We start from the raw sequence: 20,694 nt of genomic DNA on the forward strand, positions 1-20,694 counted from the left end.
AAGAGCCAATCGGGGCTTTCCGCACCTTCTTGCCGGTGACGTCATTTCCAGGGGCCCAGAGGAAGTGTGATGTGGCTGTGAGGGAAGTGTCATTATGGTAAGAGATTCACTGTTTGCCACCTTTAAAACGATATGTATTTAAAAAAATACGCTCATAGATAGCTCTTTAAACACTTGTTTTCCAAATTTATCATTCATATATCCTTAAGAAGTGGAATGAGAATTTAGCGTTGTGCGTTTAGTGTCGGGTTTCCGAAGACTTTACTTTTTTTTCTCTGCACCTTTACTGTTCTCATAGAGAAAATTGCAATAAGGTTCTACGCTTTTGCATGTGCTTTGCATTTTTCAAAGAAACGTGCCAAGTTAAAAACCGTAAGATTATGACCAATTTCCGATGTTGAAGTGGTGTGTTCTGTCTTGTACTGTACGTCCCTTACTGCCCAGACAGCTATTGGACGTACGGTGGTTGTAAGTAGTACACCTGAAAGAGCATGTCGATGTAAATGTCGCGCTAAAAAAAGTGGGATTTAAAAAAAACTGCTATAAAAAATTTCAGTGCCCCCCCTCGAATCCTGTAAGAGTAGTAACATGAAAAAGATTCTAAAAATCTAATTATGCATGTCATGTCATCCTGTTTGCTTTTTCACTTCTTCCCCACACTTCTGTTGCAAGAAGGTTGAAAATGGTGTGGATACAAATACCTTTTTCATATGTGGGTCATTCAGTGAGAATTCAGGGTTATTTTGAGCATCCCAGATGTTCCTATTATTCAGCACAGAAAGTGCTTAGGACAGAAGTTCGCAGTTTTTTACATAGTGTTTGAGGTACAGTCATTTTAATTGGTCATTTTGGGGCATTTCGTACCTGGCCAGGCTTACCAAACCAGAAGAGACAGTGATACCACATGATGCTGCAGAAACATTCTTGGCATCGCTTTAAAGCTCTTTGCTCTCCCCAGGAAATTCTTTGCTGTGAGGTAGGAGTTTATAAGGTACAGACTTGAGTAGTTCTAGTAAATATTTAAAAAAAATTACAGACTTAATCGGCACTACTCTTACTGTTGCCTTTAAAAAAAAAAGAAAGAATTAGGCGAGAGAGCTATCTCAGGCAACTTAGGTTCTAAAATTCCCATCAGCTCCTCTACAAGTTGGGCTGTTTGTGGAACCTCTCACTGTTAGTGAGTGTAATGATGAAGATGCTGCTATAAGCCATGGTTCAAGTTGATCAATTTGACTGCTCAAGCGCTTAAATTCAAAGAATGCTTGTCTCTTAATGTAATCTCTTATCACAGAAGAGATATTGAAACATAACTGTCAGATACAGACAAATTAAGCAGAGGAAAATAAAAAAAAACTGCCTTGGTTTTCACCATTTGAATTTCATTGTGGTACACGTGAGTGCTCAGTTAAAGGGAAATTTCTATCATCTACAAAACAACTAGGCGCAGCTCAAATATTAGTACTCTTGCCAACAATCTGACAGTCCTGTCTCAAGCAGTGGCTGAGGATTTAGTTTTGTTGTGAGAAAAGAGGAAATTGCTAGAAGCTGAAAGCTGCAGACGCTGACTATGAAAATTTCTGGAAGCTAAAATTTCAGTCACCGCAGAACTTTAACAGAGTTAAGTGGGTTTTGAAGTGCACATTTCTCATTTGGGTCTCTGATATATGTTATATGGTGCCTTAATTAAGAGTGTATGATCAAAAATCGTTACACACTTTCATGCTTCTGAATGTGATTTGTGAGCGAGGGATTTTGGTTTTCGTAATGAAAATGACCATGAACTCACATCAAGACTACACATAAATTGCTTATGACAGGTTTTGAAGTTTTGTGCTGGCCCAACAGTCACTGATATATTGTTGAATTTGCTTAAGTAGTGCAACGATGTACCATTTCATATATCAATATTAATACTTTATTGCCATGGCAACCAGTTGTATGGCATTTGGTTCGGAGAGATCATACAAGTAAAGACATAGAAAACAATTATGCAGCATAAAGCCGATAACAGACAGCATCCACTCAGCACGTTCACAAACCATCCTAAACGCACACCAGTAAAATAATTAACAGTGGGGTGTCATAGAATACCAGTGAACTGTTCAAAAATTTCAAAATTAAAGTGCAGAGTTTCTGCATCTCACAGCCTCTGGACAGGTGCTGTTACAGACCCTGGTAGCCCTTGTCTTGATAGACCTGAAGACCTGAGCTGCTTACCAGAGGGGAGGAGAGTAAACTGAGGCTGGGGCAGGGTAAGAAGGGTCGATGAGGATCTTTAGAGCTTTGCATCTCAGTCTAGAGAGTGAGTCCACAGAGAGAAGGTGGTATCCTACAGTTTGGGAGGTGAAATACATTACTAACTGCTTTTTGTCCTGGGCAGAAAGCTTACCAAACCACACAGTGATGGAGAAGGTGAAAACACTCTCAGTGACAGAGCTGTAGAAGAGGGTCATTAGACTTAGTTGCTCAGAGAAGGACATGTGATACAGTGCAGAGATAAAGTCTGTGAACCCCAAAGATAAATATGGCAATTTTATAGTTTTGCCATGATAGCCTTCGTGAATCAAAACTGGTCTTTATGTAAGTATCTGCTATGACGTAGTAGCCAATTCATATCTCTTGAAACAAAATGATGTTTGAATTCAGCAATCAGTAATTGAGGTATGAGGATGTGGAAAAGTAAGGAACCACTAGTCTCATTAGCTCAATTAAAGGAATAATTAGAATAAATTGTTTAAATAATTAAGAAGGTCATGGGAGCCAAGTTTGGAAGCCCCAACCTATATAAATTTTGGTCTTCACCATACAGGTGAGTAGGAAAATTTATACCATAATCTAAGGAAATATCTGAGGATATCAGAAAAAGATATTGGTGCTCATCAATCTGGAAAGGGTTGCGGAACTGTTTCTAAGGACTTGAGGTTCTACCAGTCCATGTCAGACAGATTGCTGATGTGTCTGCTTATGACCCAGCTATCAGAAAACAACTGAATGACTGTTCATGGAAGGATAGCAAGCAGAAAACCACAGCTTGCAAAAGAAGGATATTTCTGCCCATCTGGGCACAAAGAGCACACAGATGATCCACAAAGCTTTTGGAACAATATTCTCTAGCCAGAGCAGTCAAAGGTAGAATTCTTTGTCCTCAACCAAACATTTATTTTGAGTAGAGGAACCTCATCTGAACCATGAGGCATGGAGGGTTAAGGATGGCTTTGCTGCCTTAGGATTTGGACAGCGGGACATCATTGAGACAACCAAGAATTCTGCTTTGTATCGGAGGATTCCAGATGAGAATGGCGGCCATCCATCTGTGCCAAAAGTGGATCTTGCAGCAAGACAACAATCCTATATATCCAAGCAGATCCTCAAAAGAATGGCTGCAGAAGAAGAAATTCCAACACAGTTTTACAGTGGTCTAGTCAAAGTCCTAAAGACCTAAACCCCATAGAAATGTTGTGGCAGGACAAGGAGAGAGCTGTCCGTGCAAGACAACCCTAAGACGTCACAACAGTTAAAGGAGATCTGTGAGGAGGAATTGGAGTGAAATTCCTCAAAACCAATGTGGGAGACTGATCCACGGTTACAGGAAATGTTTAGTTGCCAGGAGGTGCCAGTAAGGAGGTGCCAGTTCGAAGGTTTACATACTTTGTCACACATGGATATTGTATGTTGCATCATTTTCTGATAAATGTTGAAAGAATATCATGTGTCATTTTATTTAATCAGGTTAATTATACCTATTATTAGAACTTAGATTAAGATCTAATAATATTTTAGATATCAAATATGTAAAAATCCTGAGGGGCTCACAAACCTTTTCTCAGCACTGTAGATAGAAGTCTGGGGTTGAATTCTCACAAAAACATGCTGGTTTTAATTAATTTTTTGGAAGGTTGATGTTTTAATTTAAGCCCCTTATGCTGTATTTTTAAATTTTGTTAGTTTCATTTCAGTCAACCAGAAATCGCAATGATTTTGTCCATCGTTTAATTCTTCCATACTTGCACTTTTAATACTCTATATTATGGTATAGGTATCACCTTGCAGGGTTATATTGGAAGGAGATGTTAACAGCAGTTCATGCTGTTGTGTTCGTGCGGCTGTGTAAAAGATTTAATTATGAAATAATTGACAACTTCTGTACCCAGCAGTATCCAGCTGGCTAATTTTAAATGACCTGAGTGCTGTATGAAATCACAAGACTTGAATCAGATCCCCCATCTTCCCTACTCAGTCTCTCATGTAATCTACTTATAATGGACTTTCATTGTATTAAGATTTTCATTCCACCTTTGTTTCCTTGCCTCTAATTTGGCTTCTGATAACGTGTTTAGTTTGAACGCCAAATAACAGTGTTTAACTCTCCAGTGTCTGTGATGCCTGCGTCACTTTCATCCATCTGCCCACGGGCCGGTCGCTGTGAGCCCATGACGGGCAGCTCGACAGCAGGGATCGTGAATTAGCCTGTTATTAGCAAAGAAAAAAACAACAGGACATAAAGCACAACATCTGGAAAATGAGAAGCAAGAATTGTAAAGAACTGTTACCTTGCCTGTGGCCGCCTGAATCTTTTGACCTTACTCCTAATGGCCAATCCCCAAGACATCTTAAGTACAGTATGTTGCTTAAAGTGTGAACGTAAGGATTTTTTTTTTCCAAAATGAGGTTGAAGCAGGAGTAGTGTTTAACAGACATCTCCTTGAATCTAGGCTCATCCCAGTCGTGTTTTTTGTCATCGGGAAGGGTTAAATTGTCATGGTTTCTCTGTGCCTTGGTGTGGATGTAAAATGTGCAGCCTGTGAAAATATTGAGAAACTCAACAGCCTGCAGTAAATATAAAACATTCTGTGTGAATTATTTGAGTGGCTCCACACAAGCAAGTGGTCACTGTTCTTTCCAGCAGTAGTGGAACAGAGGTTTAGCTCAAAGCCCCTAGAAAATGAGATGTCTGAGAAACTGAAAATACATGATGATGGTTAAAAAACTAACAAGACATTTCAGAAAAGGCATTGCCTGTAAAGGTAGTAACAGATCTCAAGTTCAAGGCTTAAACTGAAGTGTTTCCTGCCTGCGCACAGTGCTGAGAGCTACCACAAACCGCTGATTTGAAACATGTTAACAGGGTGGGCTTTTCTAATGTTTCACTCTTCAATAATGTTTCAGTGCCATTACAGCATCCATTATTACTATAGTAGAACAACACTGTGTATTTTTTTTCTTGAATATGAAATTAGCAGTGCAGCAGAATAGAATACATATGGAATAGAAAGTGTAGCTTGTTTGTGGGACTCAAGACCACACTTTAAGTCTGCAGTGTGTGCTTGAAGGTTTACAGGACACCCTGATGCATCAGTCACAAATGCTAATTACGGCTTCTTTCTGCTTTGTTGTGCTTTTCCCTATAATGTCACATTCAGTGTAAACTAATAATTCATCAATCTTTGAGTTACACACTCACTCCATATTGATGATGAAATTGAATAACAAGTTATGTCTGCAATCTTGAGAATCAAGAGAATGTGCAACACAAAGGTACCCTTTTTATTTATATACACGTGGAAATTTACAAATATGGCTGCACCTTAGAAGCCAGCTCAGTCAGAATACAGGTTTCCAGCAGGATCCTGTGCTGCAGAGGACAGGAAATAGTATGTGGAACAGAAAAGAAAGACAGAAACCTAGAAATTAAGGTGAGGACACAGACTGTGGGATGATGAAGATAAGGTCAAGGAGGGAGGTCAGAGGACAGGAAAAGAAAGTACTTTTCTACAGTGAATTGAACTGTTTATATCTAATGATATAAAGCTTGTTGCTAAGAAGCATTGGATTTTGTAATGATACCTAAAGCAATACAGGGAGATTGAGGCATTACCGAGAGAGTTCAAAATTAAGTTGTATTTGGAGAACCAAGACTTTTGTCACAGAACTTTTGAAGCTGCTTAACAGATGAGGTATTAAAAGAGTGTCTAATCATGGAGTATAGCAGGAAAATGATGCAGATTGCTCATGGGACAAAGTTATTTTATAGTTTAATGGCCAGGAATTTTGAATAGTTTTGAATAGAGAGCCAGGAGTTTCCCTGCGGTCTAGAAATAAGGACTAATTATGCTCGTTTATAAAAGTGGAGAGACGGGTTTGATCTCAGTAACTCCCAGGGCATCTGTGTGAAAACTAACCTGGGCAAGGTGTTCCGCAGTATTATCAATGCCAGAATGCTTGATAAGGAAGGCCAGCAGTCCTGAGTAAAAGTCGGATTGCTTTTTCCAAACCCCACTCATATAATCACCTTTCCACCCTGCATGGCCCAAAACTAAAGGAAAGTACCTGCCACCTGCTTTAGTGTTTTCAAAAGAACATTAGAACAGTTACAGATGAGAGGAAGCCATTCAGCTCGTCTGTCCCGTTTGGTAGTAGTTAATTGATCCAAGGATCACATCCAGCTGCTTCTTCAAAGAATCTAGGGTATGGCTGGGAAGCTTATTACACAGTCCCAATACGCTTTGGGTAGAGAAGTGCTTCTCGTTCTCGGTTTTAATTGAACTTCTACGAATTTTGCCCCTGTGTCCTCTGATTTATGTTTCATTGTTCATTCTGAAGTAGTCCACTGGGTTGACGTTATCAGTGCCTTACAGGATTTTGAATACTTGAATCAGGTTCCCTCTGTTCAAAACTAAAAAATGTTAAGTTCCTTCAGCCTTTCTGTGTAGAACATTCCTTTAATCCCTGAAATCTATCTAGAATTCGCCAAGAGAAGAGCAGCTAGAGCAGCAATATCTCTTCTATAATGTGGTGACCTGGATGTCCAGAGAGGGCAGGCTCAGTGACCACAGTCTGGACATAGACACTGGGCGACACAGGCAGGCCTGGATGTCCAGAGAGGACAGGGTCAGTGACCACAGTCTGGACATAGACACTGGGCGACACAGGCAGACCTGGATGTCCAGAGAGGGCAGGCTCAGTGACCACAGTCTGGACATAGACACTGGGCGACACAGGCAGACCTGGCTGTCCAGAGAGGGCAGGCTCGGTGACCACAGTCTGGACATAGACACTGGGCGACACAGGCAGACCTGGATGTCCAGAGAGGACAGGGTCAGTGACCGCAGTCTGGACATAGACACTGGGCAACACAGGCAGACCTGGATGTCCAGAGAAGGCAGGCTCAGTGACCACATTCTGGACATAGACGCTGGGCGACACAGGCAGACCTGGATGTCCAGAGAGGACAGGGTCAGTGACCACAGTCTGGACATAGACACTGGGCGACACAGGCAGACCTGGATGTCCAGAGAGGCCAGGCTGTGCTCCCACTGCCAGAAGAGAGAAACAGACAAGGATACACAATCTGCTACACTGCAAGACATGCTCCAGGAATAGACAATATTCCCCAAAATAACATATCAAATCCCAGAATTCCCACTCCTACCAGAATCAAAACAAATATCAATCTTACTGGGGGAGGAGGAAGGAAACTCACTAATCAATACTGAGGGACAGAGAGTGAACCTCTCCAATACTGTTCTTGTTCCAGATGTTGTAAATTGTTATTGTAATTGTAAATTGTTATTGCCTTGGCAGCACTGTAATTCTTCTGTAATCACCCATGCTCAAAAAGACATTGATGTGTTAGTGTCCAAATTGATAGTGTGCTATATAAGATCGCATTCAAATAAGTTGAAGAAGGAGACTGGCTCAGTTTGGGGTGAGTTTAAAATTTTATTTTTTGATTGCGTTGTTTGGTCAGAGCATACTCTTTTGAAATGTTACGTTTTTGTTTTTGAAAGAGGTGTCCATTATTACAACCAGGTTAGGGGGGAGTGAAGTCTGTAAGGTGATTTCTTATAAATAACACTTTGTGTGTTACATAAAATAAATCCTTACATTTGCATTTTTTTTTACTTGCGTGAGGATGTCTGAAAGAATATTAGAACTACGCATTTGACTCTCTGAGGAGTCTGAAATGTCCACTTTCATGTCAGGACATCAAGCAGACCAAGGAAATTTGTATTTTTGCACACCAGATATTCTGCAAATTCTGCTGCCTTTCTAATCTACTTTCTCAGTTACTGGATTGACAGGTTAACTATATTGCAATCCTGGTTCAAAGGACATGCAGATTTGGATAAATATTGCTTCCAAGGAATTGTTCACAATAGGAGCTACAGTGTTACAGATTATTTAAATCCAAAATGATCAAGAGGTCCTTGAGGGGAGAGTTCTTAGAAAACGCATGTACGAAATGGCTAAATGTTGGAATCTGTTACCTTTTGTGTAGTATTTCTTCTAAATTACCCATCATGTATGGGACTCGCAAAGCTATAGTTAACTGCAGCTGAACCGTAGCGTGTATCATCAGCTGCAACAACAGCTTATTGGCAAGACTAATAGCGATGGCAGAAGAAAAGGGTAGCAGATCTGCGTAACGAGCCTCTGGAGACGGAGAGCAGATGACGGCTCATATCAGCCAGTTGAGCACCATTCATCACCTGGAAGTCTTTAACGAACGCTGTGGCACATCTGTTCCCACTGGGGCTCCGAGGGCGTCGCGGACTGAAGGGAGCCGAGAGAGGGAGTCCGCGGCGTGGGCCCCTCTGGCCGAAATCCGCGTTATATCCGCGGTCGTTGTACAGCAGGCTCTTAAGCACAAGGGCCGCGCTTTCCCTGCGGCACCAGCAGAACAGAGCCCTGGCTATAAGCAGCTCTGGAGGACCTGCCGCGTGCTTTTATTAAACTGGACTGTTTTTAAAAAGGTATTCTGTAGCTCGCAAAAACATTCCTTTTTCCCACTGAAACAAAGTCAGCTCACCGCTCATAGGAAATGAAAATAAACCAGAGGACTGCGGCTCCCTTCCCTGCCCAGCCGCGTGTCTTCCTCAGAGCTCAAAGGACGTTTCTTATTTAGGCTGAGCTCAGCCAGACGCGGTTCATCTTTTCCGCTGATCATATTGTTGGTGAAATATTCCTGTTTGCTACAAATGTTTCAGTGAGAAGGTAGCTTAATTTTTTTTTTGTTTTTTGTCCTCTGCACCCCATCAGCCAAACACTTACTGTAAAGGACAATACTGCTGCCCTGATACTCTGTATGTTAATGGGTAACCCCACAGTAAAAAAAAATGTCATAAGTGTTGCCCAGTTTATTTAATCTAATTCCTTTTTTATATTTCTTTTTAAATGCAGAAAAAAATAAGAACAGCAACATACAGCACTGCATGAGAAAATTATATCTGCAGCGTCTTTGCATTGATCAGCATGGTGTTAGTGCCATGCAAGGTGTTTCTGCGTCAGCGGGCCTTTATTGCTTTTGCATTAGTGACACACGCAGCACCTTTGCATTAATGGGCCTCTGCACTATAAACGCATGCAGGGAATTAGCCTTTGAGATTTGCCATGGCTTACCTGTACCTTTTCTTCTTCCAGTCTGCTATATTCAACTTCCAGAGCCTGCTGACAGTCATCTTGCTTCTCATCTGTACCTGTGCTTACATCAGATCCCTGGCCCCAAGCATTCTGGATAAAAACAAGACTGGGTATGTACATGCCTTGGCCCCCATATGTTCCGTGTTGAAAAGGTTTGTAAGAAATGCTGTGATTATATTTAAAATAACGTTGATTAAATTACAGTGCCTTGCGAAAGTATTCGGCCCCCTTGAACTTTTCAACCTTTTGCCACATTTCAGGCTTCAAACATAAAGATATAAATTTTTTATTTTATGTGAAGAATCACCAACAAGTGGGACACAATTGTGAAGTGGAACGAAATCTATTGGATTTTTGAAACTTTTTTAACTAATAAAAAAATGAAAAGTGGGGCGTGCAAAATTATTCGGCCCCTTTACTTTCAGTGCAGCAAACTCACTCCAGAAGTTCAGCGAGGATCTCTGAATGATCCAATGTTGTCCTAAATGACTGATGGTGATAAATAGAATCCACCTGTGTGTAATCAAGTCTCTGTATAAATGCACCTGCTCTGTGATAGTCTCAAGGTTCTGTTGAAAGCGCAGAGAGCATCATGAAGACCAAGGAACACACCAGGCAGGTCCGTAATACTGTTGTGGAGAAGTTTAAAGCCGGATTTGGATACAAAAAGATTTCCCAAGCTTCAAACATCCCAAGGAGCACTGTGCAAGCGATCATCTTGAAATGGAAGGAGTATCAGACCACTGCAAATCTACCAAGACCTGGCCGTCCCTCTAAACTTTCAGCTCAGACAAGGAGAAGACTGATCAGAGATGCAGCCAAGAGGCCCATGATCACTCTGGATGAACTGCAGAGAACTACAGCTGAGGTGGGAGAGTCTGTCCATAGGACAACAATCAGTCTTACACTGCACAAATCTGGCCTTTATGGAAGAGTGGCAAGAAGAAAGCCATTTCTCAAAGATATCCATAAAAAGTCTCGTCTAAAGTTTGCCACAAGCCACCTGGGAGACACCCCAAACATGTGGAAGAAGGTGCTCTGGTCAGATGAAACCAAAATCGAACTTTTTGGCCACAATGCAAAACGATATGTTTGGCGTAAAAGCAACACAGCTCATCACCCTCAACACACCATCCCCACTGTCAAACATGGTGGTGGCAGCATCATGGTTTGGGCCTGCTTTTCTTCAGCAGGGACAGGGAAGATGGTTAAAATTGAGGGGAAGATGGATGCAGCCAAATACAGGACCATTCTGGATGAAAACCTGTTGGAGTCTGCAAAAGACCTGAGACTGGGACGGAGATTTATCTTCCAACAAGACAATGATCCCAAACATACAGCAAAATCTACAAAGGAATGGTTCACAAATAAACGTATCCAGGTGTTTGAATGGCCAAGTCAAAGTCCAGACCTGAATCCAATCGAGAATCTGTGGAAAGAGCTGAAAACTGCTGTTCACAAACGCTCTCCACCCAACCTCACTGAGCTCGAGCTGTTTTGCAAGGAAGAATGGGCAAGAATTTCAGTCTCTCGATGTGCAAAACTGATAGAGACATACCCCAAGCGACTTGCAGCTGTAATCGCAGCAAAAGGTGGCTCTACAAAGTATTAACGCAAGGGGGCCGAATAATTTTGCACGCCCCACTTTTCATTTTTTTATTAGTTAAAAAAGTTTCAAAAATCCAATAGATTTCGTTCCACTTCACAATTGTGTCCCACTTGTTGGTGATTCTTCACATAAAATAAAAAATTTATATCTTTATGTTTGAAGCCTGAAATGTGGCAAAAGGTTGAAAAGTTCAAGGGGGCCGAATACTTTCGCAAGGCACTGTGTGTACTGTATATGTTCAGGAAAGAAAAAAGAGTGATTTCCATTTAAAAATGTTAATTTTTGTAGTCTTTTAGCTTTATGGATGTGTAGAGAGGAGAAAATTAGTTTAATGAAGAGGATCACCTACCAATGTAGGCATTGGGCAACACCAGTTAGATTTGATTGGTAAATTTAACAGAATAAATGGCTTATTGGTGATGGATGGAAGGAGCACTGTATATTGGCTGTTCCTGTATCGTTTACCTTGCGTCATTTTAATCAGTTTTTATAACAGATTGCTTATTACTTAAGCTGTAGTAATAACAATATTGTTATAATAGTAAAAGACACTACTGGATGTTTTGAGTAAAGTGTTGATATTCATATATTGTATAATATACATTTTATTGATGGTGCTTGAAGTGTTTTAATTTTTTTAACAGTTTTATAGTATGTATTTAAGAAATTTCCATTTCCTTCTATAAGACGTTGTTTGTAACTTTGTCCGGTAGAGATATATTCGCATGTGAACGGAGGGCAGAAAAGTAGGAAAAGGGTTTTATTATGTTTTCAGGGATTCTTATTCTGTCTTTGCAACTAGACTTTCCCTCTCAAAGGTGTGTAGTTTAAATAACTAAATCATATCTCTTGTCATATCCCGTAATCAATAGCTTTAAAGTTCTGGCTGTTTTTGCAGGGTCTTGCAGTGCAGTTCCCACCGGCTTCCACTGCTGAGGCAAAGTGAATTATGACACACTATAGGATGTGTTAGTCAGCATTACAGCTTTGCCTGAATTAACCTGTGTTGTCTTCTTTTTAGTAAGACCTTTACCTGAGAAGACAACAGACCTGAGCAAACCGTTTTCTCATGTTATAGCCAGTGCTGATTAGAGCAAAACTCCAGAGAATTTGCATTTGTGCCTTACACCATCTTTCAAGGTTGTGTGGGCACACACACACAAACACACCCCACACCCCACACCCTCATACACTCATTCAGGGGCCAATTTCCCCTATTCAAACACAGGGAGAACCTACAAACTGCATGCATACTGTACAGCACCTCGCGTCTTGAGCCCGGCAGCAGTACTAACCACCACACTGCCCTGCTGCCCTCCATCATGGCAGACTGTTTCTATGAGCCAGAGCCCTCACCTGGATAAGGGGCTGTCCAGTAATGGGTGGATGGAATTCATCACAGATTTAAAAAAAACATAAAGTTATTTCTTATGTTAAAATAAAAAGCATTAGAAAACATAAATCTTCATCTTATTACTATAATTTTCTTTGCTGGTAAATCTTTTCAGTATAACATTGTTAGATATCAGAGTTTTAAGATGACTAACCTTAAGTAACAACTTAGCACAAGAATGCAGTATTTCTCTTTACTAGTCAGTGACAAGCTTCTCAATAGCGTTGAAGGTTAATAAAGGCTCTCTCTGTGTTAGTGGAGTTTAGTTTCTCCATACGTTTTCTTACCACATCTTGGTTTTGTAACAGCAAACCAAAGATCAGACCAGGAGATGCATAGAGAAACATCTGTGTGCTTCTTCCATCACACCATCCAAATGTGGCATTTCATCATCTTCTCTGGATCGTAGTCCAGAGACCTATACTTAATTTCAACTTGTGTCCCCAGGTTCAGTTTTTCACTGCTCATTCTGAGCAAGTCCTCTGGGTTGACTATATCTTTATATCTGTATATTTTGGGGTACGTTGCAACGTGCACCACCCGGTCCACTTCATCTGTTTCTCCAGCAGCGGCAGACTTGCATAGCCATTGAGATTGCTTCCTCTTCAGAGCGCTGTTCCATCGTTGTCCACTCCGTCATGGCTACTTGAACTGTTTCCCATCTGTGAACAGCACTGAGAACCATCTGTTTTTTGTCGCATCTTACAGGGCTGAGCACCGATACTAACGCTGGTGTTCTCGTCCCTGAGCAGGAGTACAGAATTGCTCAGAGTGCCCACTCCAGGACAGGAAAGAAGGCCATAATATGTCTCTTTCAGCCTGCTTGTGTTCTTGCTTCCGATTAGTGGCTGTAAATGCCTTTCAGGAAACAGACGGGTCTGCTGTTTGAAGGTTGATTGTTGTTACTGAACCAAATTAGAACGATGCACCATGCCCTGTTATCTTACCAAAGTACCAACTTGTTGGCAGTAGATGATAACATTGTTTTGCCTTCATTTGTTAGTTTGTGCGTACAGTCTGCTAATTAGATTGGAAAATCATGATCCTTGATCATTCTCTTCCTAATTTATATTGGGCAGTGCAGCCAGCTGGTCATCCCCAAAATAAAATGCAAGAAGGCACATTCTCTCTACTTGTGTCCCTTCACTCACCCATTTGGGCTCTTTGTTCTTGATTTGTCATTAAGTAAAGCAAGTATTTGTCATTTTCCTACCACTGCTAAAATATTTTATCATTTCACTTTCTCAGTGCAGCTAATACTTACAATTAAATAATAAGAAGTAATAGTTTGTTGCACTAAAAATGGCTTTTCCCTCATTTCAGTGTATTCCCAAAAATCCATGAATGTAAATTACGTAGTTTGAAAGTTTCATAACTGCTGAAATGCCATGCTTTATCTGTGCTCAAGATTGATATATTATCTGAGTTGGTTTTATCTATTTTGTCTAACCCTCTTTTTTATGATTGTTTAGAACAGGTTATTAGAATTGCAGTGCGATATTATTTATAATCTGACTGTGCCTGCTCTCCTTTCTTGCTGAGAAGGTGCTTTGAGCTGTACAGGAATATGGTCCTGAAGGGGAAAGTGAGATCAAAAGTTTTAATTTTATAATCCATCCGAGTCAAAGACATCCCTGTTGCACACAGCGTCAAATTCCTGCACTGTAGTTCAAACAAGTACAAGTGGGGAAGCTAAGAAATATACCTTAATCTCGGACTGTATTTTACAGTACCGACTATGTGGACTATTTTAGCAGACTCTTTTCAGTCTGCAGCTGGTACTTATAAGTGGGCTCATTTTACCTTTAAATTAGTTAATTTCTAGACTTTCCACTTTTTCAGTAGCTCAGAAAGTAACCCGATGCTGCAAAAGAAACTGATTGGCTTCAGCTTTCATCACCGTGCCTTTCCTGGCATTTAGTACAAGCTCATTCAAACAGCAATTGTGTTTTATTGTGTCCAAACAAAGCTCCTGTGTTTATCAGATGTAGGCAGTTAAGTGCTGGTAATCAATGAGGTATTTTCAGTGTCCAGGACTGCTGAAGTCCTACACTATCAGCTGCTACAGCTGCTCCGTTGTTCACGCAGGAAATAAAGGGAGGTTTATGCCGAGTACTCTACATCGGTCTGGAGTATCTCACTGATATACAGACCTCTTGCTCTCACAACACAAGTACGTTTCACTGGTGCCCTTGCCTTATCCCCCAGGACACTTGGGGGTCATTTCTTCGGCAGTACCTCATCTAACCTCTTCGTTATATCTAAATTTAAGCTCTATTTCACAATGTGAAAACACTTCTGTTTGAAGGTGTTTTTTGGCAACTGGACACCTTTTAACGGAGTTTTTCTTTGAACGTTTTAAAACACTCTGCAAAGGACTGGCAACTTGTCTTCATTGCATTTGAAGATGGTAATTGTTTCTTTTTGATTCCGTGAGTTGTTCTGCACAAGCCGACTTCAGTTTGTTCATCTCTCCTTGCTTAAACGTGTTTTCTTTTTACTGAAAACTTGTCTTCATAAAGGTTTAAATTTCAGAAATCATTCTATGCTTACTATCTAAAATTGTGACTAAGGGTTTCGTGCAATGAATGTTTTCTTCTGGTATGGAAATGGTTCTTCGTACTGCCATCTTTATTTCCTTACAGTACTGGCACACTGCTCTTCACAAACATGGCTTTTGAAATGCAAAGGTTAAATTAATTATGGGATATTTTCAAAACATAATTATTGCTCTGGAGGCATTATGTACCTTAGCCATTAAAGAGATGTGGGCTACCCTGACACATAGCAACTTTGTTCCCCAAAGTGTTTTTTGAAACTTCATTAGGGAAATTAATTATGCTATGTATGTTACACTACTGCAGGAATATTGATATATATATATGCTGTATATTAAGCAGTCTTTAGTATAGTCACTCTATAGCAAATATTGCCCCAGAATGATCCTCTTAGATGTAAGTTTCAAGAACTTAACTCAGTGAAAGACTGAAACTACAACTTTCAGGGAACTAATCACCCAGCTGTGAGTAAACCAGTTGAGAACATGTAAAAAGTGTAATGGAGGGGGTGATTTTTATGTCATTTGGTGCTGCTCTCCACCTCCGTGCATCTTAGCAGGCTTGAATGGCTCGGTCCTAAGAGAGGACAGGAGATGTGGAAGGTGGCAGGCAAGCACGGGCGGAGATTATCTTAAAACGTGGGAAGCACGATGAGGTGCTAAGGAAGTCCAAACCAAAGGGTAGGCCCACAAAGATCAAGTGTCAAGGCAGGAAGCATTCCTTCAGCCAGTAATTCATCGGTATGTTCTCCTAATGAAACACACAGCACAGGAAAACTATGATCATAATGGCAATGACCTCTGATGCAGTTGGCAGTAATTTACTCTTAGCCCCCCGCGGCGTCATTGCCTTCGCTTGCGAACCGTGAACTGTAAAAACAATCGTTTTGAAATAACAGCAAACTATACGTTGTAACGACCCTGACACGTATATCTGTATGTTTACAGTGTGTTCATTTAGAATAGGCTGAACTGCAGCGCACAGATAAGTGGCTAAATAAAGAAAAGGATTTTGTTTTGTTTTTTACTTAGCTTTAAAAAATCATTTGTTTCAGGCTGGGTCAGCCAAATGTCCTTCGGCTGTGCGGAAAGAGATGTTAACGTGCTCAGCCACTGTCTGCGTGATGCTGAAATGCACAGATGACCATGTCTTCAGCAGTGTGATCATCATTGTGCAGAGTGGCTGAAAATGATATTAACTAAAATTCTTGACCATCTTTTTGTTTGTCCATTGTTTACTTGCATGCTTTGTAGGTAATGCAGTAAAATAATCATGTAGATGTGCGGGGCAAAAGGGGGCTGATTTCTGTGCAGATACTGATTTATTTGCAGGTGTTGCTTCCTGGGTCTATGGCATGGTAAAGAATACCACGTATTCTTTTACTCTTCTTTCTGCCGTTTATGCATATGTTTTCTAACCATAATTATACGCATTGAGGATATTGGTGGGCACCTCTAACAAATCTAATATTTCCATTAAATTTGTTAGCTGTATTACATACATTTGTAGTAAAATGTCTTTATCTCGCTGTTATTTGCAGAGTTCTGGGAATATTCTGGAAATGTGCAAGGATAGGTAAGATATCTTATCATTTTTTTTATTATAAAGAATTGCATAACAATCACATTTTTCCAGTCAGTTTCTTTAATAATGTAGACTTAAAGATATATTAATATAGACTCTGATAATGCACTGTTAAGGAAGTGTAGAAATGTAACTGATTTTACATGACTGTCACATTATGCAGATTATATAAATCTTGTTCTGACCAAGATCAGCTAGTTGGCTCAATGACAAGTTATGGTTATGGTTAAGAAAGAAAACTTCTAATTGACATCATGGTTTGTGCTCATAACATTTGACACCAGTTGCCTTATAAATGCAAATGCTGTATGTTTGCATCTTGTACAATTAAGCATGAATGCTTCAGAAGGTCTTGTGCTTCTGGTTATCTTTCTAAAGCAACTCAAAAGCTTAATAATATGAGTGAATAAACATATTCTTTCAAGGTTGCCATCTAAACATCCAGACAACACCACCACCACCACCTTCTGCTGCCAAAATAAGCACCCAACTCTTCTAGATTTGTGAAGGTTCGGTGTAGCACTGAACTGAGTAGTTCAGAGTGGTTCATCTCACATTGGGGCTTGTTTTAGCTCTTGTCTCAGTCATTCTTCTGCTCAGTATATTCTGTCGAAGAGATCCCCGCAAGATCACGTCTCTCCCTCTTCGAGAGCTTGAAATGGCAGAAGCCTTTTTAAGTTGCACATAACCTGGACAAAGGAACCTGAAAGATGGCACCCAGTTGAGCCCACTTCAGTGTTGGACCAATTCTAGCTGGATTCTTTATTCTAGAAACCAGTGGATTCTGAAGTGTTTTTTTTTATATATAACAAAAAGCCTGTTGCTTAAAAACAAACATATCAGGCCTTTGCCTGTTTTTTTGATGAATGTTCTCAGGGGAAAATGCCCTAAGAACTCATTCATAAGTAATTGCAGTCCTGTAAACATTAAACCTGAAAGTCATCTAGAAACTGATATGTCGGTAGCTCAGAGCTGTTCAACACCAAGCTTCCTTTGAGACCCCTGGAAATGTCTTGAGAAAGACACTTGATCTGAAAGGAGGTCTTTGTTTTTCAAACATTATTATAAAACGCAGACGTAAGACTACAGTTCCTCCAGAGAGATTGCTCTCTCTTCGTAGATTCCATGTTCTTTTAGGTAAATCATTGCCGAAGATGAGACGGTACCGAATGCAGTCATTTAACTGCTTTCAGCTGGACTTGTGTTCTGTAGTTATTACCAGACCTGTCATTGGAAAGCATATTTAAATTGTGATTCAGCCTCAGCAGTTTGATATATTTCTATGTGATTGTTAATTGTTTGAAGTGTTTGTCATGTCGGCTTCCTCTTCCATGTAATAGGTTCAAAAGACGATTTCTCGTAGTTGGAGTAAAGGCAGTCTAGCTCTGGGGAAGTGCAGTATATCACTTTCCCGGCAGTAACCATCTCGTAGTGCAGATATTTACTTGCCCTGTCGGTCCATTGGTTTCCTAATCAGCTTTCTGAATCCCTTCAAGAAGCTCATCAGTAAGTGAGCATGCCGAGTAAGAAACTGTGCAGAAGTAAAAATATAAAGCAAGATGCATAACACATAATTGTATTACTAGTTAATGCAGATTACATTATACAGGGTTTCCCGAGTCTTAACCAGCCATATCACTTAAGCCAGCAGCCATATCACTCTGCAACTCACAACTGGCAGCCCACTGAAGCTCAGCAGGTGTGAGCCTGGCCAGTACCTGGATGGGAGACCTCCGGGGTAAAACAGGTTGCTGCTGGAAGAGGTGTTAGTGGGGCCAGCAGGGGGCGCTCACCCTGCAGTCCATGTGGGTCCTAATACCCCAGTATAGTGACGAGGACACTATACTGTAAACAGGTGCCGTCTTTCAGATGAGACATAAAACTGAGGTCCTGACTCTCTGTGGTCATTAAAAATCCCAGGGAGTTTCTCGAAAAGAGTAGGGGTGTGCTGGCCAGATTTCCCATTGGCCCTTACCAATCATGGCCTCCTAATAATCCCCATCTATGAATTGGCTTCAAAATTCTGCTCTCCTCCCCACTGATAGCTGATGTGTGATGAGCGTTCTGGCGCACTTTGGCTGCCATGGCATCATCCAGGTGGGGCTGCACAGTGGTGGTGGTGGAGGGGATCCCCATTACCTGTAAAGAGCTTTGAGTGGAGTGTCCAGAAAAGCACTATATAAGTGTAAGCTATTATTATTATTATGATTAACAATTGATGGCTGAAATTCTACAGGTTTGCTAGGTTCTTTTAAACTACCATATAAGGAGATCTATAACTGAATTTAGGTTGCGCTTTTCATTTCAAAGCACCTTAAGCACCTACTTCATCTACCACTGATGATCTGCCCCACCAAGACAATACACAACTGCCCAACCGCAGAGCAGATCAGTTCAAGTGAGCTTGAATGAATGTGTATAATTGTATGTCATCTCTTGCAGGTGAACGGAAAAGCCCGTACGTGGCTTTATGCTGTGTGGTTATGGCCTTCAGTATTTTGTTTGCACAGTAGCCCAGTATAGGCCAGGATACTGGGTGTGTGGGGACTGCAGCCGGAGATGGGAGTTCAAGAAGAGAACTCAACAGGCAGCAGACGAACAGTGGAGACTTCGCCAAAATCAGCGTTTAGAATCCCCATAGCAACACGTCTGATGCTGTCCTTTCTGTGCTTTGAATAACACCGAATTGGGGTTGTTGCGTAACGCACTGTGGTTGAACATCAGACCAAGGACATAGTGAGGCACACTATGTGCATTCTTAATTGATGAACCTCTCTAATTTTACATAACAATTGGATTTGTTTTTATTTAATTTCTGTGATGATATGTTTGAGTTCTCCCAGACCACTGCATTGTCAATAAAATGTTTGGATGAGTACAGCTCTATATTTTTTTTCCTGTTGAAAAAGTCCTTTCAGCAATATGCTGCAGTTCTGTTTAAATACCTCAGTAAGGCTGTGCTTAATCTAGATCATGAAAGATGTATACCAATACCGTGGGGTGAATATTTGTCAGTGACTTCCAACAATTGATCTTAGGTTTTTCTTTGCATTCCGTGACCAGGAGTTAATAAAACCCCATGTTTTACAAAAATATTTTCTGAGCTATAGTGTACAACAAATGCTTGTCTTTTTTCACTTTTCTCCTTAAGTTTATTTTAGTCTTGATACCAACTTTTTGTCCTCGCAGGAAAACATTTACAATAAAAAAATGTGGTATGTGTACCTGTTCCGTAATTTGGTGTAAAATTGTTCATTGCACATAAGCAACTTTGTAATAAATTTCTAGTGACAGACTTACATCTAAGTAGCGGATATTGTCATAAAATGGATCAGTTCGTCCTGAAGTTGATTCTGATCGGAGTGGAAGTGAAATTTGAATGAAGTGAATAATATAATATAAAGTGAATAAAATGTAGGGGAATTTTTTTTGTAGGTCTCTCACTCAGTCCGTGACAGCAGTCTGTAGGCACTAGGTGATGTCAAATAAGAGTGCTCCACCGGGCACTGTACCTCCTCTCCATTGCTGCAGAGTTTGTCGAAAATGTGCTGATAGGTGGGCGGAGCTGGAGGAGTCTCATTTTCCTCATATAGATTCAGGGGTCGACACTGTGAGCGAAGACATCAAGGCGCAAGTTGCAATTCCAGAATGGGTTGGTGTTTTATATGAATAAATAATAAAATGTGATTCTGAAATTAAAATGAGCATAAAATAAAAATTGCTAAAAGAAAAATGCATCACCGATACTTATTGGGCATTCTTTATTTTGGTGCACCTTTTCACATTATTAATCCAATCTCGAATTAAAATAATCTTGAATTCCGGCAGGTGAAAAGCTGATTGCTTAACGGTAAGACTGGTCTAAGACTGAAGCTAGTACAACCAACAGTTAACATCAAACTATGACAGAAATAGCTCGTTCTTTTGATGAAATGTCATGTCTCAAAATGTGCATGTGGAGTTCCACTTGTTTTGGCTCTATTAAGGAGAAAGTCTTGAAATTTCACCTAATGCATTTTCTTTGATCATCTGAGGATACGCACTTCAATCAGACACCTTCTCTTACATTGTGATGCATGAATTGAGGTGAATTTGTGGAAAGTATGTACTGTAAAGTATTCATGAAGTAT

The 20,694-nt window shown here is 40.5% G+C and overlaps 1 protein-coding gene across 1 annotated transcript; it reads left to right on the forward strand.

Moving 5' to 3' along the window:
* The first annotated feature begins 34 nt into the window (after positions 1-34).
* Positions 35-20,306, forward strand: tmem167a (transmembrane protein 167A). Its single transcript, XM_088911282.1, has 4 exons — positions 35-97; positions 9,421-9,530; positions 16,521-16,555; positions 19,007-20,306. The coding sequence occupies exons 1-4, from the start codon at positions 95-97 to the stop codon at positions 19,075-19,077; spliced, it is 219 nt and encodes a 72-aa protein (XP_088767408.1). The 5' UTR covers positions 35-94; the 3' UTR covers positions 19,078-20,306.
* The last annotated feature ends 388 nt before the right edge of the window (positions 20,307-20,694 follow it).

This window comes from Atractosteus spatula, chromosome 3, assembly GCF_055471065.1.
Source record: "Atractosteus spatula isolate fAtrSpa1 chromosome 3, fAtrSpa1.hap1, whole genome shotgun sequence".
Taxonomy (NCBI): domain Eukaryota; kingdom Metazoa; phylum Chordata; class Actinopteri; order Semionotiformes; family Lepisosteidae; genus Atractosteus; species Atractosteus spatula.